This window comes from Malus sylvestris, chromosome 7 (genome assembly GCF_916048215.2).
Source record: "Malus sylvestris chromosome 7, drMalSylv7.2, whole genome shotgun sequence".
Classification (NCBI taxonomy): Eukaryota; Viridiplantae; Streptophyta; class Magnoliopsida; order Rosales; family Rosaceae; genus Malus; species Malus sylvestris.
In genome coordinates, this window is record NC_062266.1 from 11,942,177 (window position 1) to 11,965,956 (window position 23,780).

General features: G+C 42.7%; 3 protein-coding genes and 1 long non-coding RNA gene across 4 annotated transcripts; 2 read left to right on the forward strand and 2 right to left on the reverse strand.

Annotated features, from left to right (window-relative positions):
• Positions 1 to 1,651: 1,651 nt before the first annotated feature.
• On the forward strand, positions 1,652 to 3,052 carry LOC126630093 (uncharacterized). The gene is made up of 2 exons (XM_050300248.1): positions 1,652 to 2,843; positions 2,922 to 3,052. Exons 1-2 carry the CDS (start codon positions 1,652 to 1,654, stop codon positions 3,050 to 3,052), a joined length of 1,323 nt encoding a protein of 440 aa, XP_050156205.1.
• A 4,610-nt stretch (positions 3,053 to 7,662) lies between these two features.
• Positions 7,663 to 8,673, reverse strand: LOC126630094 (uncharacterized). Its single transcript, XM_050300249.1, has one exon. The coding sequence runs from the start codon at positions 8,671 to 8,673 to the stop codon at positions 7,663 to 7,665; it is 1,011 nt and encodes a 336-aa protein (XP_050156206.1).
• A 771-nt stretch (positions 8,674 to 9,444) lies between these two features.
• On the forward strand, positions 9,445 to 10,609 carry LOC126630096 (uncharacterized). Its single transcript, XM_050300250.1, has 2 exons — positions 9,445 to 10,136; positions 10,173 to 10,609. Exons 1-2 carry the CDS (start codon positions 10,037 to 10,039, stop codon positions 10,607 to 10,609), a joined length of 537 nt encoding a protein of 178 aa, XP_050156207.1. The 5' UTR covers positions 9,445 to 10,036.
• Positions 10,610 to 21,819: 11,210 nt separating this feature from the next.
• On the reverse strand, positions 21,820 to 23,269 carry LOC126629181 (uncharacterized). Its single transcript, XR_007625678.1, has 2 exons — positions 23,141 to 23,269; positions 21,820 to 21,880 (listed from the first exon to the last, which is right to left on the reverse strand). It is a non-coding gene; the product is annotated as an uncharacterized LOC126629181 (long non-coding RNA).
• Positions 23,270 to 23,780: the final 511 nt, after the last annotated feature.

Here is a 23,780-nt window from a genome sequence, read left to right on the forward strand (position 1 = left end):
CATTTTTGAATTGGTTGAGGATGATTACCCACTACTTGCGCGTAGGAATCCCGGTATGCCTCAAGGGTATTTTTGTCCTCTTTCGTTCAAAAGTCCACGTGTCGCCTAGTGAATATTTTTGGCTCCACAAATGCCCCCACACCTGTTGAGCTGCTTGTAGAAAAGGGCAATAGGTGTAGAGATTTTCTTGCTTTAGGAAACTCTGAATTGCTTCCTATTTTGTTGTTGATTCTCCCTCTCAATAGGAAATTAAATCCTTCTAGGAAAAGGAAATAAATCTCCCCAAAGCTTATTTAAATCCACCTTAAGTGGATTGTTAAATCAACTTTTAGAGAGAAACTTATTCATCCTTACAAGAGAAAAAGAGAGCTTAGAGGATATTTGTTCCCCCTCCTCTAGCAATCTTCTACGTCTTGCCCGTGTAAAGGATCGCTCTTTGTTGCTTCCAGGTAAGAAAAAATTGATTTTCTTGTCTTCTTGATTTTCCGGAATCTTTGGATTTTGACTCTTGGCTTGATGGGAATCGGAGACTTGTTATAGGTTAATCTGGTGAACCATAGCATGGTAATGCCGTGAAAAAATATATACATATTTTTTTTTTGTTTTTTTTTTTTTTCTTGCTGGGCGTTGAAGCAAGCCAGGCCATGGGCATTTTTTTTTTTTTTTTTTAACAACTCTCTAACAAATCTTCCTTATACTTTTGTAGAATTTTCAAGCATGTCTTCCTCGAGCCGTAAGAACGATGATGGTGTGCCCCCGTTGTATCGTCAAGGCGGGTCTTTGAGCAAGATTGGCTACTTCAAAGCTGCTCATCTCAAGATTAGCTCCGACAATTTGTTTAGAGATTTTCTTGAAACGTATTGGCATGCCATTCCGTCGGGAGTGCGTGTGAGGCGAGTTAAAGATGGTAGCAGCCGAGAACCATGCAGTGGAACTCGGAGGGCTATCAAGTTCCATCCTTACTATTTTGTGTTAGGGTTTACTTTCCCTATGCCGCGTTTCTTCCAAGAAGTGCTTTGCTCTATGAAATGTGCGCCTGCCTAATGTTCCCCGAATGCGGTCCGAGTGATGGTGGGGTTCCACAATTTGAACCAGTTCTTTGACTTGGGACTAACCACCAACGAATTTTGGTATTTCTTTGACATAGGTCGTATTGATGGAGTTGGACAACTGCGAATCCGTCATAAGCTTTTTGATAATTCGAGCAAAGGAGATCATGATTGGGCCAAAGAGACTTTGGAGATAAGTGGAGAATGGGAATCTGATTCTTCTCCCGAGCTGCGTGTATCAACGGTCTTCATATCTGGTAAGCAGACTGCTTAGCCTTTTCGGCTGCTTTGCTTTAGTGCCAAATCATTCTTCAATTTTCTGATTGTCTTCTGTTTTTTTTTTTTTTTTTGTAGATTCGGAATTTGGCTCAACTCCTAGGGTTTCTCCAGATATGAAAAAAGTGCATGTCGCTCTGGGTATTCCTTCCGAGTATCGTGAGTGGCGTTGGCTGCTTAGTCCTCTTCGTAGGGAAAAGGGTGGACTACCCCCAGAAGAAGAAATAAAACGGATCAAGGCAGACACGATGGCTCGTCCTATCACTGTGGTGGAGCCTACTACCAATGAAGGTGGGAAAAAGAAACATTCCCCGCCTGCTCAAGAGATGCCTGCTGAGAAGAAAACGAAGACTGCTCGTGGGGATTCTCCGGCTACTCCCAAGATTGTGATTGACCTGACTTCCTCTAAGGGCGAGAAAGAACGAACTGCTACATTTGTGCCGGTAACGCCTATTGCTTCGAAGGCTGCTAGCTCGATTGCTGAAAAAATTGCTCAGCGTAAAAGTTCTTCCGTGCCTTTGGTACCGAAGTTTGTGCCGAAACGTCCGTCCGGGATTAAACCTGACTTACCCTTGAAGAGACTTGCTACTATGAAGAGTGATAAGGTGCCCATGTCTGCTAAAGTGGTGCCGAAAACTGCTTCTTCCGCTGCTGCAACCAACTCGTCTGCTGATAAGAACAAAGTTGCTCGCTCAGGCAGGCTTGAAGAATCCGCCAAGGCCGTTTCTGGGGAGGCTGCTAAGATTTGTGCTATTTTGAAACCAGATCTTCTTGAAGACATGGATGTATGTGCCCAGTTTGTTGATGGCGTCAAAGAGATTGTTGGTCCGAGTCTTTTTGCAAAGCATACACCCGAGTATAGGAAGACTGCTCTGCTAGCCATGATGCAGAAAACAACAATTCTGGCAGCCAAGTCTATGTTCCTTGACCAAGAGGACACCAAGGCTGCTAAAGAGATGGCAAGAACTATGGCTGCCGAAGCTTATTCCTCGGTCGAAAAAATCAAAAAATTGGAGTCTGAGCTTGCTGCTTTGAAGGAATCTCATACTTCTGACCCCACTTCTCTGCAGCTTGAGGCCGCTCACCAGGAGATCATGGATTTGAAGACTAGGTTTGATGCGATCCAAACAAAGAATGAAAGTGCAGAGAAGGAAATTGAGCGCTACATACCTCAGATTCGAGATCTTGAGCGTTCCATATCTGAACTTCGCTCCGCTGCTTATGCAAATGATGAAGAATTGATTGCTACTTACAACCAAGCGATCCACTTCAAAGAGGTTGTTGACAGGCTTGAGCTTCAAGTGTCGGAACTTCAAGGTGTTTTGAAGACCAACGACAATCTGAAGAAGGCAATTGAGGAGTTGCAGCGGGTTCGTGCTTGCCTGCTTGAGGAAAATGAGCAGTTGAAGAGTGAGAAAGATGGTTTCGAGGCTTCGCTTATTCAGAACCAAACCGATTTCTACAAGCTGGGCTATGTAGATCATCTCTATGCGCGGCCGTCTGACTTTGAGTTTTCCGGTAAAGACTTCGAGACCTTCTCTATTTCCCCAGAAGACTTGCTCGATTTTACCTTTGAGTCTTCTATCGGTGAAATAGTTGGAGGAGTTGATACCCAAGCTGGAGCAGTCGAGGGTAAAGATTCGGAGGATGCCGCTGCTGAGAACACCAAGGCTGCTAAAGGTATAACGACCGAGCAGTTGGGAGATGTCCAAACTACTGAAGAGTAGTCTTCTAGGTAGCTTTTAGGGTTTCCTTTTCTTTCCTTTGTTGCTTTTTCTTGAACTCCTTCGGTATTTGCTTGTTGTTTATCAATTTTGCTATAAAATTTAATAAACTTGCTTCTTTTGCTTTTCCCATCCTTATTTTATATATATATATATATATATATATATTTTTTTTTTTTTTTTTTACCCTAACCTTTAGACCTTATAAGCCAGTGGCAGGCGTGCTACTTTTCTATAAGCAGACAAGCCCACATAGCCTATGCAGCCGTAGGTGTTGATGTAGAACTTTTGCAAAGTTATTAACCATAGGGTTGGCAGCCGGATGCCTTACTTACAGAAGCAGACGAATCCGCGTAACCACTTGGCTATTCAACCTTGGATCTTTCCAATTCCGTAGGCTGTGTAGCAAGTACCACAACACTTTAGGACTTGGTGTAGGTTATTCTACGTTTGACAGAGGTGAAGCTTATCAACTACGTAGCATGTCGGCAGTGGATAAAATCTTCGTGTGTGCACGCTAACTTGTTTAACCTTTCACAATAATGTGTGGTTGCATAAGTCTAGCGTGGTTCTACTGCTCGAAGGGCAAGCCGTGGGCAGTCTTCTGGAAATCCGTAGGCTACCTTAGTGCACTTGGTAGCAGCTTTAGGTTTCCAGGGCAGCCGCCCATCGGGTGTGCTGCATAATGTGCCCCCTCCGTCTCTAGGGCCCGGTTCCCTGCGGATTAAGCCGATAGACCCATAATCCTTCAACTAGCTAAGCCTTGAAACAGACCATTGTGGCTACTTCTAGGAATCCCGGCGCAAGCCATCATGCACCTAGTTATTCTAGGGCAGCCAAGCTCATCCACGTCTGGATATTCGGAGTGTTGAGTTTATCCTCCCTCCTTGGAGAGCACAGTTGGTCCCTTGGGGGGTGTAATTTTCTTTTGAAGTGCAGAAAGAAATAAGTTGTTGTAGACATATATTAAAGCCAAATTACGAATTACTTTTGAATTCTTTATTGAAAAATAAAATGAGCGAATAACTTGGTTGCAAAAACTGCATGATGATTGGATAGTCATCGGTTTACGAGGTGGTGCCCGTTGAGATGCTCGAGTCTTCGGGTCTTGATATAGTGTGAAGTCACACATGGTATTTCCTCAAATTGTAAGCGTTCCATTGCTTCTCGATCTCTTTATCATTCATGGTAGCAAGAGTATAACTGCCTTTGCCGCCGACTCTGTTGATCTTGTAAGGACCTTCCCAGATGGGGTCCATTTTTTTCGAGCCTTCTCTGCGGGCAGTGATGAAAGCTTTTCTTAGGACTAGGTCTCCGGGTTGGAACTGCCGGATCTTGGCCCTTTTGTTGTAGCTGGAAATGAGCTGCTGCTGGTAGGCTGCGATGCGGGTAATGGTTTGTTCGCGCCTTTCTTCTGCCAGATCTAAATCTGTGGCCATTTCTTTACTGTTCCGCTCAACGTTTGGCAATAGAGTGTTGATGCTTGGCACGATGATGTTGGGAGGTATGATTGCCTCCGAACCAAACGCCAAAGAGAAAGGAGTTTCACCGGTTGCTCGTCTTTTGGTGGTGCGATATGCCCATAAACATCCTGGGAGCTCATCTGGCCATTTTCCCTTTTTGTTGGTGAGGGATTTCTTGAGGCAGTCGAGAATCGTCTTGTTGGATGCTTCAGCCTGCCCATTGCCTTGAGGATATCTTGGTGTGGACATGTGTTGTTTGATGCCGTATTTTTGGAAGAACTTTGCCAAATCTTTTCCCACAAATTGAGGACCGTTGTCAGTGACGATGGACTGAGGGATGCCAAATCGGCAAATGATGTTCCTCCATATAAAGCGCTCTATATCCGTCTGAGTCGTGGTTGTCATGGGTTCTGCTTCTACCCATTTGGTGAAATAGTCGGTTGCCACGATCATCATGCATCTGCCCCCCGTAGCAGGCGGCATAGGCCCTACCAGGTCGATTGCCCACTGCATGAATGGCCAAGGACTCGTTTGCGGGTGTAGCTCACTGGCGGGTAGTGCTGGTACTGGTTTGTAGCGTTGGCAACGATCGTATTTTTGTACTAACTCCTTAGCATCTTGGTGCATGGTAGGCCAGTAATAGCCTGCGTTAAAAGCCTTTTGGGCTAAGGATCGACCTCCAGAGTGATTCCCACAAACGCCTTCGTGGATTGAGCTTAGAACCTTCAAGTCATCGGGAGGTGCCAGGCAGCGGAGATGTGGTCCGGTGTAGGATCTTCGGACGAGAATGCCATTCCACATATAGTAGCGTGCTGACTTAATTTGGAGCTTCCTTGACTCCAATCTTTCTGTGGGTAATGTGCCGTTGACCAAGTAGTCTATAATTGAACTTTGCCAAGTGGGAGTTACACTAACCTGTGACACTTCGGCTATCAACTCCATCTCTATGCTTGGCTTATCTAGATATTCCACCAGAATGGAGCGTTTGAATTGGTGGTCAAGGGCGGAGCCTAAACCAGCTAGTGCATCTGCATGTGCATTGTCTGCCCGCGGAACTTGAGTGAGAGTGTAAGTCTGAAATGCTTCAAGCTGCTGGCGTACTTTCTCTAGGTATTGTGCCATCCTTGGGTGTTTTGCAGTGTATTCCCCAGTAGCCTGGCTGGTGATTAGTTGGGAATCAGAATGAATTGCGAGTTTCTTCACCGCCAAGTCTTTTGCCATTCGGAGGCCTGCTAGTAGAGCCTCGTACTCTGCTTCGTTATTGGATGCTTTGAAACCTAGAGTGATCGCCTGCTCGAGCATTGAGCCATCTGGAGTAACAAGAACTACACCTGCTCCCGAGCCTTTATAGTTGGATGCACCGTCGACATGCAAGTTCCAGAAATCTTTATTGGATGGAGTAAGTGTGGCTAAGGTACTCTCTGCTGCTTCTGGGGCGTCGTTGGGCCGCACTGTTGCGTTTCCTAGGCTAGGTGTGAATTCTGCCACGAAATCTGCCAAGGCTTGGGCCTTTATCGCTGTGCGAGGTTGGAAAACTAAACCATATTGGCCAAGTTCCAATGCCCATTTCATCACTCGTTGAGAAGCGTCCGGACCATGTAATATTGATCGTAAGGGATATTGAGTCATAACAATGACTGTATGAGCTTGAAAGTAGGGTCTGAGCTTCCGAGCCGCAACAACTAACGCCAAAATTAATTTTTCGATCTTCGGATATCTTGTTTCTGCATCGAGAAGAGCTTTAGAAGTGTAGAATACCGGCAGTTGGGCCCCCAGCTCTTCTCGTATGAGAGCAGAGCTCACTGCTACCTCAGAAACTGCCAAATAAATATATAAATCCTCCGCTGCTTCCGGCTTGGATAGTAAGGGAAGTGATGTGAGATAACTCTTCAAGTCTTGGAAAGCTTTTTCGCATTCTTCATCCCATTTGTTTCTTTGTGCCCTCTTGATAGCTTTGAAAAAGGGTTTGCATCGATCGGTGGATCGTGAGAGGAAGCGATTGAGGGCGGCTGCTCGTCCGGTCAAGCTTTGGATCTCCTTCAAGGTAGTTGGAGATTTCATTTCTATGATTGCTTGGATTTGCTTGGGATGTGCTTCAATTCCTCGTTGGGTTACTAAGTACCCTAGGAATCGACCTGGAGATACTCCAAACGTGCACTTGGTGGGGTTGAGCTTCATCTTGTACCTTCTAAGGATATTGAAAGCTTCTGCTAAATTGCGAATGTGATCTGATCGCTGCTTGCCTTTTACCATGATATCGTCGACATAGACCTCCATGGTTACTCCAATTTGCTTTTTGAACATCATATTTACTAGCCTTTGGTAAGTGGCTCCCGCGTTCTTGAGGCCAAAAGGCATGACCTTGTAGCAGTAAGTGCCTCGCTCTATTACGAACGCAGTTTTCTCCTTGTCAGGCTCATGCATGGCTATTTGGTTGTAGCCGGAGTATGCGTCTAAGAAACTAAGTAACTGGTTTCCAGAAGTTGAATATACTAATAGATCAATCCGGGGGACAGGATAATGGTCTTTTGGGCATGCTTTGTTGAGGTCAGTGTAGTCTACGCAAACCCTCCATTTGCCCTTCTCTTTCTTCATGACTAGTACGACATTAGCAAGCCATGCCGAGTGTGCTACCTCTTCTATGAAACCGGCCTCCAATAGTTTGTCGATTTCTGCCTCGATGATCGCTACTCGTTCGGGAGCGAAATGTCTTCTTTTTTGAATTACCGGTTTGGCAGTTGGATCGACGTGCAGCTTATGGCAGGCCACTTTGGGATCAATACCGGGCATGTCGGATGGTGACCATGCGAAGATATCTCGGTTTTTCCTAAGGAAAATTGTGAGTTCTTCCTTCTCGTCTGGGCTTAGTCGTGAGCCAATTTTAGCCGTCTTTTCCGGCTGCTGGGGATCAAGAATGATGTCTTCGGCGTCCTCTTCGGGTTTCCATCCTATCTTGTCTGCTTGGGTGCCATCTTCTCGATCCACCTGCTGTAATTGCTATTTGGCAATTTCTTTGCCCTTTTGGACTTCGGTAACCTCTACGGGGGTAAATGTCTTTTTCTTTGTTTCTTTTAACATTTGCACAGTGCATCGTCGGGATGAAGCCTGGTCAGACTTGATCTCTCCGACTCCTCCTCCCGGGATGCGGAATCAGATTTTTTGATACTTGACGGAAGTGACAGCATCCAGCTTGATCAACCAAGGTCTCCCAAGAATCCCATTGTAGGGAGATGGGTCGCTTACAATCGTGAATGTTTGCTTTGAGACGACTGGCGGTGTTTTTACGTCAAGTATGATATGACCGATGGCAGTTGAGGTGTGTCCGTTGAATCCAGTAAGTACCTCTGCCCGGCGTATGATTGTACTTTCCAGGCCCATCTTCTGAATGACTGAAAGTTGAAGTAGGTTGACCGCACTTCCATTGTCAACCATCATCCTGTCGACTATAGCATGGGCTAGTTGGACATATACTACTAATGCATCGTCGTGTGGGAAGTCGACTCCTTCTGCATCCTGCTCCGTGAAGCCAATGATAGGTCCAGGTTGGGTATCGACTGCATGAACTTGTGAGATTAGTAAGGTCTGCTGGATCTTCCTCTTTTTGGAGTTATTAGTAGCCCCTAAGTGCTCGGACTCAGCGAAAATGCCATTGATTCGAATCGTCTTAGTTAGTGGCTCCTCATCTCCGTCTATATTCCTTTTTTGCTGCTCAGCTGGCTTGTCCAAATATCTATCGACTTTGCCTTCTTTCACGAGTTTCTCTAGGTAGTTCTTCCAAGTGTAGCAATCGTTGGTTGTGTGACCGGGACCTCGGTGGAATGCACAATACTTAGTGTGGTCCAACTTGGAAGTATCTCCTTTTGACTGCTTCGGCAACTTGAACCATGGTTCATTCTTGACGTCACGAAGGATTTGATGAATCGGAATTGAGAACTTAGAATAGTTGTTGGTCATCGGGCCTTCTTTGGTCGTGGGTCGGTCCCTGCGCTTAAACTCCTGCCTGCCCTTGTTGGGTTGTTTTTCATCCTTCTTTTGAGTAGCTGCCAACTCTTTTCGAGGTTGTTCGGGAGCCTTTTCTGCTTGTCGAGCCTCGTCCCAAAGCGCATGCTTTTCTGCCAGAGCAAAGGAATCTGCTAGAGTTAGGTCTTCTTTCATGATCATTTCTCCAAACAGTGGGTGGTCTGCTGGTAGTCCTTTTTGGAAGGCTGCACTTGCTATCGAGTTGTCGCATCCGACGATCTTCGCCTTCTCTGCTTTGAATCTCTTCACGTAATCGCGAAGCGACTCTTTTGGGTTTTTCTTTACGTTGAACAGGTGATCGGACTTCTTCTTGATCGATCGATAAGATGAGTATTCTTTGGTGAAGACCAAGGAAAGATCATCAAAATTCTGGATGGATCGTGCCGGCAAGGTATGAAACCAATCTTATGCCTCGCCTTGTAAAGTAGTGGCGAATATTTTGCACATAAGGGCGTCATTATTCCGATAAAGGACCATCGCATTTCGGTAATGCTTCAAGTGTCTTTCGGGATCCCCATCTCCTTTGAAAGATGTGAAGTGCGGCATGCTAAACTTGCGCGGAGGCTCTGCCTGCTCGATCTCATCCGCGAAAGGTGACCTGCTCATGTTGGTCATATCTCGCCTTAGTGCCTCATCAACCATTTCGTTGCGCCGAAAATCACGCATCCGCTCATTGAAAAGCCTTTCTACCTCTTCTTGGATTTGCTTTTGTTGGGGTAGCGGAACTTTTGGCTGCCCTTGGTCTTTTTCTACCGGTCTAGGCTGCTCTTCTTCTCGGTCGGTTCGTCTATGCTGTGGCTGCAATGGATGAGATAGATTCCTAGCAGGCGAGGGATTTCTTTGCAGGCTACTGGTTGAACTAGAGCCAGATTGAATGATCGTTTCCTTCTGTTTGTCAGGTTGCCTGCTCCGATGTGATGTGGAGGATACTCCTTGTGAGCCTAATCGCGAATGAATGCTTTGCCTGGAAGGTTGCCCATGTTGATTATCAAAGCGTGGCCCCAACCGTGAATGTATACTTGCTCGTGGGCCTAACCGAGAGTGCACGCTCCTCCGCGCGCTAAGACGGGAGTATACGCTATTTCGGGGGCCCAATCGAGAGTGTACACTGTCTGAATGCTCGACTTGTGATGGGTTGAATGGCTGCTTTCCAGGACGCTGTTTAAAAGGCTCATTGTCTACCCTTGTTCTATTTCGGGAAACTTCATCGTGGGCGCGATGCATCTCAGTGCGTTGTAAAAGTTGATTCACCAAGGTAGTTTGTTGTGCAAGGGCGCTCGTCAATTCTATGACTTGTCGGGACAAGTTTTGTTCGCCATTCGGATTGGAAGAACTTGGATGGAATGCACCTCCTTGAACAATGAAAGGGTGGTTGACTCCAAGTGCGAGATTTGAGTTGGGGAATGTCAAATCTGCGGAGAAATGTGGTGAAAACACCTCAGCCTCGATGATTGGTCCGGATGGTTGAGATTGTCTCGGGCGGACTTGGGCAGCTTGGGAAACCATGAAAACAGGCTGGGCTGCGGGGGCAGGCTGGATCACTGGGGCAGGCTGGATCGTTGGAGCAGGCTGGGCTATAAGAGCAGGCTGGATCACGGGAGCAGGTTGGGCTACAAAAGCTGGCTGGATCACGGGAGCAGGCTGCTCAATGTGCGGTGCATGTGAATGCGAGGCTTGGGCTTTGGTCCACGTAAACTTGGATGGCACGGCTCGGGCCGTGGTGAAGGCTCCATGGACCTCGCCACGAGTGGCTACCGAAGTAGCCACCGTGGTGGTTCCCATGGCGGCCGTGGTGAAGGCTCCATGGACCTCGCCACGAGCGGCTACCGAAGTAGCCACCGTGGTGGTTCCCATGGCGGCGGTGGTGAAGGCTCCATGGACCTCGCCACGAGCGGCTACCGGAGTAGCCCCTGCGGTGGTTCCCATGGTGGCTGTGGTGAAGGCACCATGGACCTCGCCGCGGGTGGCTACCGAGGTAGCCATCACGGTGGTTCCCATGGTGGAAGCTCGTGGTGATGATGCCGCTCCCCTTCTTGTCGCATTTTGCCTCATGGATCTCCGCAGTCCCATTTCTTGAATACTAGAATTTTTACTTGCGGAATTTTCTAAACTTCTAGTCATTATATTTTTCTTATACGTTTTATCAAAGAACCTTTGCAAGTAGAAAATTCTAATAATAAGAACGTATGAAAAATATTCAAATGGACTAGAAAATAAAGAAAAAACCTTTTTGTACGAGAGTCTTCTACGAGTATGGATTTCAACTCTCAATGAAAGCACCAATTTGTGGATGCAAATTTTCACCTCTTCGATCTTGGACGATTTTGCACCTACAAAACAACTAGCACCTTAGGTTAAGGCCAAAAGCCTCACGCGCCCACGATGAATGGGGGGGGGGGGGCTTTGGCCGAAGAACCTCCGATGCCAAAGTTAGAATTTTAGAGAGAAATAGTGTTTAGAGTGTTTTGGAATTTTTGCAAGAGATTTGGAATGAGTGTTTGGTAAAAATGGGTGACTATTTATAGGATCAAATTGGTCCACATCTTCAAGAAATGGCCGGCCCTTTTTTTGTGCTTTGGGATGAATTTTGTGGTTTTATTAGCCACTTTATTGGCTAATAAAATATAATAGAAATAAATGGGAAGTTACCCAATTGAATGACTAGCATTATTTGGCTAATAAAGTGGAAGAAATTTGAAAAGGTGTGGAGCAAAGAGAGGGAAAGTGGCCGGTCTACTAGGTGGGATTTTAGGGTTTATTTTAGGTTTAATTAGCCAATTAATTGGCTAATTAAATATGAAAGGAAATGTTTTAGTATTTATGGTATTGATTGGCTAATTTAAAAGGGAAGGAAAGGTGGAAAAGGTAGAAAAAGGTGATGGAATAGGCTTTGAATGGGGTAGCCGGCCCTATATCATTTTTTAGGTTTGAGTGGATGTTTCAAATTGATAATTAAGGGATGATTTTAGGAGATATGGGAAGAATATATTATTTAGATAATTAATTAACTAAATAATATATTAGGGAAATTAAGTTTTGGAAATAATTACCTAAAATAAGATAATTTGGAATTGGTTACCTCTTTTGGAGCATTTTTGAATTGGTTGAGGATGATTACCCACTACTTGCGCGTAGGAATCCCGGTATGCCTCAAGGGTATTTTTGTCCTCTTTCGTTCAAAAGTCCACGTGTCGCCTAGTGAATATTTTTGGCTCCACACTTGCCATCCACATTACTCTTAAATATGCAACTGTTGTACAAGTATTCTTAGTTACTAAGGCATAGGAAAGTTTTGATTTCATTTGAGTGAAAAGAGTGTCTCCAATTAATCGAATAAATAAACATAGCTGCTTTCATTCTAATTTCAGAAAATCCAAATCCATGAAAACATGCAATACTCTTCTATCTTTATTGACATTACTTTCATCTTCATTTTTTTTGTTGAAGGATACGAACAAACGTTGACATAACTTAAAACAGCACGATATATAGGGTAGAGTCTTTAACTTGAACAACACAATCAATTAAAAGCTAAAAAACACAAATACATTCTTTCTTTCTTTTTAAAGAAACCTTGACGGTATGAGGGAAAATTTTATTGAATAAAAAAAAAAGTTACACCTAATCAAGGGGACATAAACCTTACCCCTCAAAATAAAGAGAGAATAAAGAAAAGAAAGCGAAAATACAAGAAAGTAGGGGGCACACACTTACCGTTAGGGCGAAGATTTCTCTGGAGAGGGCTCCTCAGCTCTCAGCACAGCTCCCCAAGGGATTGGCACTTTGGATGTGTTGTCGAGCTCTTACTTGCTGATGTGCTGCAAGAAGAGGATAGAGTTAGTTTTGAAAGGTGCCTTTGTAGGGCCTTAGGTGTAGGCCTTGAGGCTCGCAATCAAAACTATTTGAGTGCTAGGCGTACCACTGTTATCTCAGCATAATAGATGTAGAACAAGTGTGTTTAGTCGATTACTTGCGCCCCAAGTTACTCGAACTTCTTGTTATCAAAGGATTGTCGTGGATGGGTTAAGTCCACATTCAGTTCTTTTTTTTTTTTTGCCTTGTGACCAAGGACTTTTAGTTCATAGTCTTGTACGTTCGAATGAGGGGAGTTCAGATCCCCTTAAGTCATCTACTTGGTTCTTGATTGGTTTTAAATGAAGGCGTATTCATTAAGGTGACCAGATCTAAGCACAAATGAGACTCCTAAGGTAGGGAAACAGATGGAAATGACTTGAATACATGCTCGAGAATACATTAAGCAGTAGATCTATTAACTTATAAAACAAACAAAAAACTTTGAGCAAGATTTCACCTTGTTGGGAAAGGTTGAACTTCTTGCAACCACTTCTCTTTCAGTTTACAGGGTTTATATGCTAAGAAGGGAAGGATGGTAAACAAGTTTACATGAGGGAATCAATACTACGCCACTAGGGGTGATAGCAGAGCTTCTAAACTAGACAAAAGATGGCTTTTGTGGGAAGTGATCCTAAAAATGATTGAGATCTGGGCTGATTACGGCTTTTAGATGCAAATCTGGCTTGAGAACAGAGTTTGTATATTTGTTTGTTTGATTGGTTGAGTGTCATTGTCTCTGGGGCCTCCTCCTCCTTTTATAGGCAAATTAGCCCGACTGCTGTAGCTTTGCTCTTGCCCGAAAGTAATTGAAGGGTAGTGAGTCACCAGCTTTTTACTTGTATTGCCACTGAAAAGTGCTTTTTGGCTGATTGTGAGTTAGTCCCCATCACTTGACTCTTTAAATTATAGGCACATGGCCTATACATTAATGGGAAGACACCAATTTGTCTCTGGGCTTGATGCTGGGCTTCGGGCAAGTTTCTCTTTAACTAGCGTTTTTGGGCTTCCACACACTTGCAGCCCAAAGTTCAAATATTAACCCAAACAGTGCCCCCTTTAATCATTGTTGAGGCTACAATCCCAGGCGCTAATAATGATTAAATAGTTGTCGCACATTAAAACAACCGTCGCACGCCTTTGCTCGGAACTTGTGCCTATTTAAAGCAGCCGTTGGTTTATCTGAAATCCTTTGCATTAACCCACGAACTCCACCGTTATTTAACTATTCCCTTATATTACCTTTACTTGATCTTTTCAAAACAATCTTAGAAATTTCAAACCTTAGAATCTTCAGAAACTTTATCTTGCTATCCTAGTTCCAACTTCAGTTTAAAATTTAATGGCACCAAAAACAACTACTCGATCTCAACCCTCCTGCTAAATTGGCAAAGGCATTTCTCCCATGCATCGCTTGCTCAATGGCCTTCATCGCCCTCGGGCAGGCCTGCACACCAATCTCTTCTTCGAGGAGGGATGAGTATACTAGTTAGGGCCTGCATGGACCTCTCCAGTTCCAATTGCTGTTGAAAACAACATGCCTAAGGAGAAATGGTTCACTCCTAACCTATTTTAGGCTAAATCGAGCACTTCAACCTCCAAATGGTTGAACCACCATCGTGGCTTCCTTCTGATGAAGGATGGACGCAATGGATTAATAAGCTTGAGCCAATCTTTATGAAAATATAGATGAACAATTGTATTTATGAGTTGATAATGTTATCCAAATCAACTGTGATTGCCAAGCTCGAGCTGCTGACAACTGCACTTCTCTTCTGGAACTCGGGCACCAATACGTTCGACTTTAGGATGGGCCCTATGTCCCCGACCATCCTAGACATGGCTCAGGTTTTCGAGCTAAGGCCCTCGTGCAGAATAGTGGATGTTACCCACGACTAGGCCCCTTTCTCTCGCCCAACTGCTGAGAGTTCGAGCAGCGCTCCCCCTTTTCTTTATTTGGAGTATGACTCTGCAACTTTCAAGAGTCATGGGACTTCATTCAGTAGTTTTATCTCGTTTGCCAAGAAGGAATTTGGCCCCTCTTCCTCCAAAGCTAACAAAGATCTGGAGCACATGTATTTTCTCCTTTATTGGCTCAACAAACATGTTTTACCTAATAAATCTAAAAGAGTGAAAGTGGAATGGATCCCTCTGGTAAAGGCTCTTCATAATTTTGACAATGTAGCCATGGGCCATTTTCTCCTTGCTCATCTCTATCAGCTCCTGTACGAAATTACAAAGGGCGAACCATTCGAAACCAACCTCAATGGCCCAACTTAGATGATCCAGCTCTGGCTTCAATGGTATTTCCCTGAGCTTCGGGTTCTCGACCTAGAATTTCTAGAAGGAGTGGCCCCTGCCCGGATTTTAGCCGAAGCTTCTCCAACCAATCACTCTACCTTTGCTTGCCTTTATTTTTTCAGGGTCTGCAGAACTTGGGTAGATCTTGAATGGGGTGCCTCACTCCTAAGGAGATACCCTTAGTTCTCTGACTAGGCCTTTCAGGATGCTTTTGGAGAAGATGGTAGTCCCCTTTGTAGAGAAAGATTTATTAGCTGCATCCAGTCGAGGGATCTGGCTTAGGGTGTGAGAAGTGACTGCTATGAGCACGGGTTAGAAGTTTAACATCCAAACTTTTGTAGCAGGCAACTGGGCTTCAAGCAAGTCATTCCAGCTCCATTTTTTACTTTATTCAATGTGGCACTTCCTACCGTCTTCGTTCCCTACCTGAAGTCACTTTTCAAGCTACTCGACGCAGTCTTGAGGTCATGAGCAAGGTTGCCTGAAAGCCCATGGCTCTAAACTTCGAATGTACTTCAAGCTTCTCATCTTGGTAGGAAGTGAAATGGACTAAGAAATATGGAGGAGACCTGCTCGAAGCTCATGACCATCTCTTCAAGTGATTATTCATCAAGTCCTATCCAAAACCAAATAAGCTTGAAGATTGGAAGGAAATGATTCATCGAAAGAATCAACTCCTTTTGATAGGTATTTTTTTTTTCTTTTAACTTGAAATTTTCAAAAATCTGCCCTCTCTAACCCTTCCCTTGGTTTCTTTGTACTTTCAGCCCAAGGCAACCCCGTAGTGGTGGTCGTCGAGCAAGATGAAGATGCTGCAGACGCCCTCATCCTTTAAGAAGCTACGGTTGAAGCAAAAAGGTGAGGCGCTGGAGAAGGCATAGATGTCTCCGAGTTACTTGGAGATTCTGATGACGAAGTTATAGTTGAGTCTTGGGTCGCACGTCGGACTCGGGCAACGGTGGTAGAGACTTCAGAGTCTGAGCCCGAAGCTAGGCCGGCTCCAACAAAGAAATTGACGCGGGCATAGACCTCCAGAGCCTCTAAGTCTTCTACTCTAGTAGTTGAGGTGGGCGTGGGAAGGAAGAAACAGAGAGCTTCCAGTAAGTAAATATTGCGTTATTCCTTCATTCCTTATTCGCAACTTCGTGATTAAAGTTGACAACTCCGTTTTCTTTGATTCTAGGGCCCCAAGCGACTAAAAAGCCTACTAGCACTTCAAAGGAGGACCCATTATGGGCTAAGTCGTATCAAAAAGCCAAAAAGTTGCAGGATTTCACCCTGGAAGAACTGGAGGGACATCTTGCATCTTAAATTTTATTCCTTTGGGTTCTTCCCTTTCATTGTCTACTCTTTTTTTTACTCTCTGCCTATTTTCTGGAATAGGCCATAAGGGAAGAAAAGATTGCTTCGCCTGAAGCCTCCTCATCTTCATCCCGAGTGGTACAAACTTCTCCCCCTCTGGCTAAGTCTTCAAAGGTAGATCTTTTCTATTCTTTCAGACTTGTATCTTCAACAATCCCTGAGTTTTAACACTTGTTTGTTTTTTTTTATTTTTTATTTCACTCTGGTAGGCCAAGGTTGGAGGGACTGCTTCCTTTGCTGGGCATAGTTTTCTCTTCACTCCTTCAACTTCTCCTCCATTAGTGGTGGCTCCTACTTCCCAGTTTGATCCAAGCACTGGAAAGTTGTTACACTTTGTAGAAGATAATAAGTTGCCCAGTAAGTACTTATATTATCCTTTCAGAGTCATTTTCTTCTTCCTTACTTATCTTCTTTTGCCCTTTGTAGCCTTCCCCAGCACAAACATCTCACCCACCAGCCGTGTCTGTTTTTGGGGAACCTGTAGTCCCTGAGATCCCCATGGTCTCAGAGGTGACTAGCCCGCGAGCTTCTCGAGCAGATTCTCCTGATGTACTTGTTGTTTCTGAAGTACCTATTTCTCAACCTTAGGTATATCATTATTTAAGCTTTCGCTTCTTGTTTTTCTGCAAACTATCTTTCTGACACCTGTCATCTTTGATGACTACATGCCTTAGGTAAGGGCTCGGGCATTATTCCTCCCTCTTCAACAAGCAAAGATGGTCTTTCTCTTCAACCAAAGGAAATAACTCATCCTCCACCTCCTTAGCTCTAAGTTCAACCCATGTATATTGACCTTTCTTGACTTGCCTTCCTCCATTCTGAATCATAAACTCTTTCTTTAACTTTTCTCCCTTGGTTGTAACAGGGTCTTGGGAAGGTTCAGGCAAGTCTCCACCATGCTTGGTGTGCAAAATAGAACTTCCCCTATCTTCTCTAGCTTCTAGGGTCACAGGGACTCATTTCCCAAGGTCGAAGAAGAAGACCAAGAACACTACTACTTCTATCTCTCAGGCTCCTCCCTCTGTTGAAACATCCTCCATTGCTACACCCTCTGAAATAGCTGGAGCACAACCTTCTTCTCCTGTACTGGTTCCTTCAACAATATCTATACCCGAGCTTTTTAAAGAATTTGGGCAGCTTAAGACAAAGTTAAGATCTTCAAAGCACCCATTTGAATCTTCAAGCTTTCAAGATCAACACCAAGTCTTCCAAGAATGGTCTAGGAGGGATTTCTCAGCATTCTTCAGCCTTAAGGCCCTTCAGGATGTAAAGAAAGCCGTGATCAATCTGTTCAAGGCCGATTAACTATCGAGAGTTCAATACTAGTAATTTCTCTCATATTTCGAGAAATTGAGGGCTCTTAGAGATCAACATAGTCGGGCTGAGAGGTAAACCAATCGAGTAAGATGCTTCAAGGAGAAACAATCCAGTACTTCAACTCAAATTCAGTAGCTAATGGATGAAAGCTCAGCAACGGATGAGAGGATTAAGATGGTGTCTTCTGATATCCAAAAGTTAGAGGAGCAACTTGCTGTATTGAAGGTCGAACATGTGACTCTCCTTGGCAAGCTTCAACAGCAAATTAAAGGAGTGAAGAAGGTCAATATGGAACTGGAAGATGCCGAATCTCAACTTATCAATAGTAGTACTGTTTTGGTCGAGCCTACCAGAATTTTCACGCTTATGCAAACTTATTACTTTAGAATAATTACTCTGGGTGAAGATGTACATCTAGTAGGCTAGGATCAAATGTAATCCACTCTTAAACATATTTCTTTTTATCTTGACTTGTTTCATTTTGTGAAACCATTAACTCCCCTTAATACAACGATTTCTAACCCCCAGACAGTTGGATGTCATTTCTTCAAACACTTAATACTAACTGGATGTCCTCGCAACTTTTCCCTAAATTTGTCAAGTAATATTTCCTTTTATCCAGTGCTTTTCTCTTTCTTCCATACACCAACAATCTTTTGATTAAGGACTTGACTGCAACTACATGGTCCTTTCTTTTTTGCTCTGACATTGCTGGTGTTGGGGAGTTAGGACAATATGGGGTCGGTCCCATTCTTCCCTTGTAAGGAACAACCCTTGTTCCAAAAGCTTTTGGGCCGTCACCTTAGTTGGGCGGCCATTCTTTTTAGCTCCTAAGCACTGGAGAATCCCAACACTAGGATTGTAAAAATTTGCTTCTTCCACATTGGTAGTGGGACTTGGTGATGCGATGAAAGTTAAGCACTCAAATTAAACCCTCTTGTATCAATTGTAGTAAAGAATGTAAGTAGGGATCGTTCTGGACCGGGGATTAGGAGGGCTTGCTAATAACCTCTAAATTGACTTAAAAACATATAAAAAAAGTTAAAAACACTAAACTAGACTCAAAGAACTCAAAACAACTAATTAGATTCAAACTAGACACTAAGAATGACTTTGGACGAAAATTGGTTTTAACTTAACTCAAAACACTTAAAAACACAACTAGGACATATTCTAACTAATTAGACACTCTAAAGTAAAGGGGGATTTGGTTTAGGATGAATTTAAGTAAAAACAAGTAACTAAAGACTTAAAACAGATTTTGGACGAATTTGGTGATTTGAATGGATGATGGGCTAGCTAGAAGGTCTTTCTCCACACATGACACACTTGCATATAAAACGATTTCCAGTTGCTTTTCAATAAACCATGAACCTCAACACCCCAGATTAATTAGGTACGCTTAAATTAATCCTCAGATTTTCCTAATTTCATTGAATTGGATGATTGCATACAGCAACCCAAAGCATTCCCCACAAGTTCCCTACATGAATTGCATAATAAAGATACAAGCAAGAATCATTAAGTTCTATGAAAATCATAAGCATTGACGAAACACTTGTAACTATGAATTGCATGAAACTTATGCCAAGAATTTACTTAACATGGTTATGACGAACAACCTTTACTACTTGTGAATATAAGTTCATAACGATTAGGTGAAACTCCCTTATATCATAGCATCATATTTATGCATGGAAATTAAGCGTGCACTCTCAACCAACATACACAAATCAGTTTTAATTCAAATGGATAAGTAAATTGAATTCACAACTTATGAATCACAACTGAAAGTAATGAAATATCATATTGCAAGCATGAACATGGTTTCGAATTCCCCCCTAGCTAAGGGGGGTTTGGTTTCTCATACTTACAAAGCAAAGATAAACAAATTTAGATATTGAAAACAAAAGAAAGAAAACACCTAAAAACGCTCCAACAATCCAACTTGAATGGCAAGCACGTCCAAGGGTCCTCCTTCTTCTCTTTGTTGCGGCACAAGGTGTGGTTTGATGGATGAGTGGTAAATTATGGTGGTGGATGGATATAGGTGAGTTATGGTGAAGGGTGGATGGGTGGATTGTGTTCTCTTTGGTTTTCTTCCCCCTTGTTATGGTGAAGGGTGGATGTATTTATAGGCTAGGGAGAGGATCACCATCTAATTAAGGTGCTAGTGATGAGTGTTGTGGTAATGAGTGGATGTAATGGGTGTAGTGGATGAATGTTTGGTAATGAGTGGATATAATGGGTGTAGTGGGTGAGTGTGTGATGTCCATGTTTCCCTTTACATTTGCACACACATGACCTCCATCATTTCAGCCACAAATCAACCCATTTTCTGCCCATGTGTGTGTGTATCCTTTGCCCATGTGTGTGTGTTTTTCCTTTGCATTTGCACACACATGTTCTTCATTATTTCAGCCAACAATCCACCCATTTTCTGCCCATGTCAAACTGTCCATGCCTTGCCTTTCTCTTTGTGTGTGTGTTGTCCATGTTTCTTCCATGTGCCTTGTTCATCTTCTAGCTGTGCATTTCCACTTGCTCCAAAGCCAAATGAGTGCAATCATAACCCCATTTACTGCTGAGTGTTGATGACAAAGCAAAACACAAAACAAGTGCCTTTACTTTCTCATTTTATTAGCCAAATCTGCTTAGCCCTTTTCTGAACCTTTCGGTGTTACAATGCCCATAACTTCTTCTAGCAAAATGATATTAACAATCCGTAAATTGTTCCAGAAAATAGACATCCGTAGCTTTCCATGCATATAAGGCTCATTCTCTCATTCATTCTGAGATGTTCGTAACATGCTTCCAAAGTCAGCTAATCTGCACAGGCAGTTTTGACGAATTTGTTACTTAATAACTCACTTGTGCTACTTTTCTTTTCTTTGCTTGATAAATCACACAAAACACAAAAACATAGTAAATAGCTCAAAAATATAAGGAACTAACTAAGAAAAGACAAGTGAATTTTATGTAAAATATATATAAATATGAGCTTATCACTTGGCCTCTACCATCTCTTAAAATCCAGGTCCCATAGCTCCCTATTCGTGGTAAATCACCACTTGTTGATGTAGGGTGGAAGACACCGAGAGACTCTGATGAATCCAATCTCGGCCTAGTAAAGCTCCAATGACTTGAATACATGTTGGAGAATACATTAAGCAGTAGATCTATTAACTTATAAAACAAACAAAGAGCTTTGAGCAAGATTTCACCTTGTCGGGCAAGGTTGAACTTCTTGCAACCACTTCTCTTTTGAGTTTACAGGGTTTATATGCTAAGAAGGGAAGGATGGTAAACAAGTGTACACGAGGGAATCGATACTACGCCACTAAAGGTGATAGCAGAGCTTCTAAACTAGAAAAAAGATGGCTTTTGTGGGGAATGATCCTGAAAAGGATTGAAATCTGGGCTAATTACAACTTTTAGATGCAAATCTGGCTTGAGAGCAGAGTTTGTATGTTTGTTTGCTTGATTGGTTGAGTGTCCATTAAAGTTATCACTCCTTCAACTTGAACTAAAAGGGCATTCATTTGAGTTTTTTTTATGTGTTGTGAGTCATTACCTTAGTCTTATATTTATATAGATCGAACCCTAATGAACCTTCCCATAATGATGTCATTAGGATTCCTTGCAGTTCAAAAAATTTGATACACGAAATTTCATTCCAAATAGGATAGAATTAGGAGACCTTATTCCTCAAGGATAACTGGAATATGTTTACTTTACCTGGGGCACAAGCTATAGCTATTAATTGTGAATGTCTATTAGGTGTTGGATTAGGGTTTAACTTCCAACATTCTCCCACTAGGTCAAACAGTTAACTCTGAAAATAACTTTAATGGATTTATAAGCAAAATTACTCTATATTAGTGATAGCTCGGTGAGTGCAGCTCTGATTCAAGAAGATTGCAGAAACCGGTATATTACATATCAAAAGCTCGTCTGGGACTAGAGACAAAGTACTAGAAGATGGAACAAAACCAGTTCCCTTGTAGTCTACGATTCTCATTCATTCGCTCTGATGATTGGAACAAAATGTTGTACAAATTTCGTAGCTCTGGTTTTAAAATTTTAGACAATTCTTGCCATCCACATTACTCTTAAATATGCAACTGTTGTACAAGTATTCTTAGTTACTAAGGCATAGGAAAGTTTTGATTTCATTTGAGTGAAAAGAGTGTCTCCAATTAATCGAATAAACAAACATAGCTGCTTTCATTCTAATTTCAGAAAATCCAAATCCATGAAAACATGCAATACTCTTCTATCTTTATTGACATTACTTTCATCTTCATTTTTGTTGTTGAAGGATACGAACAAACGTTGACATAACTTAAAACAGCACGATATATAGGGTAGAGTCTTTAACTTGAACAACACAATCAATTAAAAGCTAAAAAACACAAATACATTCTTTCTTTCTTTTTAAAGAAACCTTGACGGTACGAGGGAAAATTTTATTGAATAAAAAAAAGAAGTTACACCTAATCAAGGGGACATAAACCTTACCCCTCAAAATAAAGAGAGAATAAAGAAAAGAAAGCGAAAATACAAGAAAGTAGAGGGCATACACTTACTGTTAGGGCGAAGATTTCTCTGGAGAGGGCTCCTCAGCTCTCAACACAGCTCCCCAAGGGATTGGCACTTCGGATGTGTTGTCGAGCTCTTACTTGCTGAAGTGCTGCAAGAAGAGGATAGAGTTAGTTTTGAAAGGTGCCTTTGTAGGGCCTTAGGTGTAGGCCTTGAGGCTCGCAATCAAAACTAATTGAGTGCTAGGCGTACCACTGCTATCTCAGCATAACAGATGTAGAACAAGTGTGTTTAGTCGATTACTTGCGCCCCAAGTTACTCGGACTTCTTGTTATCAAAGGATTGTCATGGATGGGTTAAGCATTAAGTTCTTTTTTTTTTTTTTTGCCTTGTGACCAAGGACTTTTAGTTCATAGTCTTGTACGTTCGAATGAGGGGAGTTCAGATCCCCTTAAGTCATCTACTTGGTTCTTGATTGGTTTTAAATGAAGGTGTATTCATTAAGGTGACCAGATCTAAGCACAAATGAGACTCCTAAGGTAGGGAGACAGATGGAAATGACTTAAATACATGCTCGAGAATACATTAAGCAGTAGATCTATTAACTTATAAAACAAACAAAGAGCTTTGAGCAAGATTTCACCTTGTTGGGAAATGTTGAACTTCTTGCAACCACTTCTCTTTCAGTTTACATGGTTTATATGCTAAGAAGGGAAGGATGGTAAACAAGTTTACATGAGGGAATCAATACTACGCCACTAGGGGTGATAGCAGAGCTTCTAAACTAGACAAAAGATGGCTTTTGTGGGAAATGATCCTGAAAATGATTGAGATCTGGGCTGATTACGGCTTTTAGATGCAAATCTGGCTTGAGAACAGAGTTTGTATATTTGTTTGTTTGATTGGTTGAGTGTCATTGTCTCTGGGGCCTCCTCCTCCTTTTATAGGCAAATTAGCCCGACTGCTGTAGCTTTGCTCTTGCCCGAAAGTAATTGAAGGGTAGTGAGTCACCAGCTTTTTACTTGTATTGCCACTGAAAAGTGCTTTTTGGCTGATTGTGAGTTAGTCCCCATCACTTGACTCTTTAAATTATAGGCACATGGCCTATACATTAATGGGAAGACACCAATTTGTCTCTGGGCTTGATGCTGGGCTTCGGACAAGTCTCTCTTTAACTAGCATTTTTGGGCTTCCACAGACTTGCAGCCCAAAATTCAAATATTAACCCAAACACTTACATAACGGGAAACAAACTTATAACTAAACATATAGGAAGAGAATGAAAAAAACCACAGCATAGAAAATAAACGACAACAACAAATGCATATCATTGTAACAAACTCAATTTCTAAGCGCCCCCAATCACACTGTAGAATCCATTATGGCGCATTGCCAAAAGTTTCAACTCTAGAAGAGTCCCCAACCAAATGGGAAAAACATCATTGAATCGATTGTTTGACAAAACAAGATACTCAAGCATCACACAATTGGCCAATGACCTCGGCAACTGCCCCTGCAACTTGTTCTGACTCACATCAATCATTCTCAAACTGTTCCTTTGTTGTATGTCTGAGAAATAATTCCGTGAAAACAGTTGTTTCCGAGAAGTAGAAGAATCAGATGATCACTAAAGTTTCCGAGACACTGAGGTAGCATGCCACTGAAGTTATTTTTCGACAAGTCGAGGTACTGAAGATTTTTCATATTGCAAAGCAACGGTGAGATTTCCCCAGTAAAGTTGTTGTCTGCAACTGCATATTCTCACATGGTTGGTGGAGGTATCGGTAGTGGTCCATTAAACATGTTGGACGAAAACCATATACATAACAGTTTCACCCAAGGAATGACAAGTGGAGGTTGGTCTGAAATGAAGT

Bases quoted from the DNA above. Each gene is read 5' to 3' on its own strand.
- LOC126630093 (XM_050300248.1), top strand. From the start codon at position 1,652: ATGCCTGCTGAGAAGAAAACGAAGACTGCTCGTGGGGATTCTCCGGCT. The intron at 2,844-2,921 runs GTAAAGACTTCG...TCGGTGAAATAG, and splicing joins GTCTGACTTTGAGTTTTCCG to TTGGAGGAGTTGATACCCAA.
- LOC126630094 (XM_050300249.1), bottom strand. From the start codon at position 8,673: ATGATCATGAAAGAAGACCTAACTCTAGCAGATTCCTTTGCTCTGGCA.
- LOC126630096 (XM_050300250.1), top strand. From the start codon at position 10,037: ATGAAAACAGGCTGGGCTGCGGGGGCAGGCTGGATCACTGGGGCAGGC. The intron at 10,137-10,172 runs GTTGGGCTACAA...TCACGGGAGCAG, and splicing joins AGGCTGGATCACGGGAGCAG to GCTGCTCAATGTGCGGTGCA.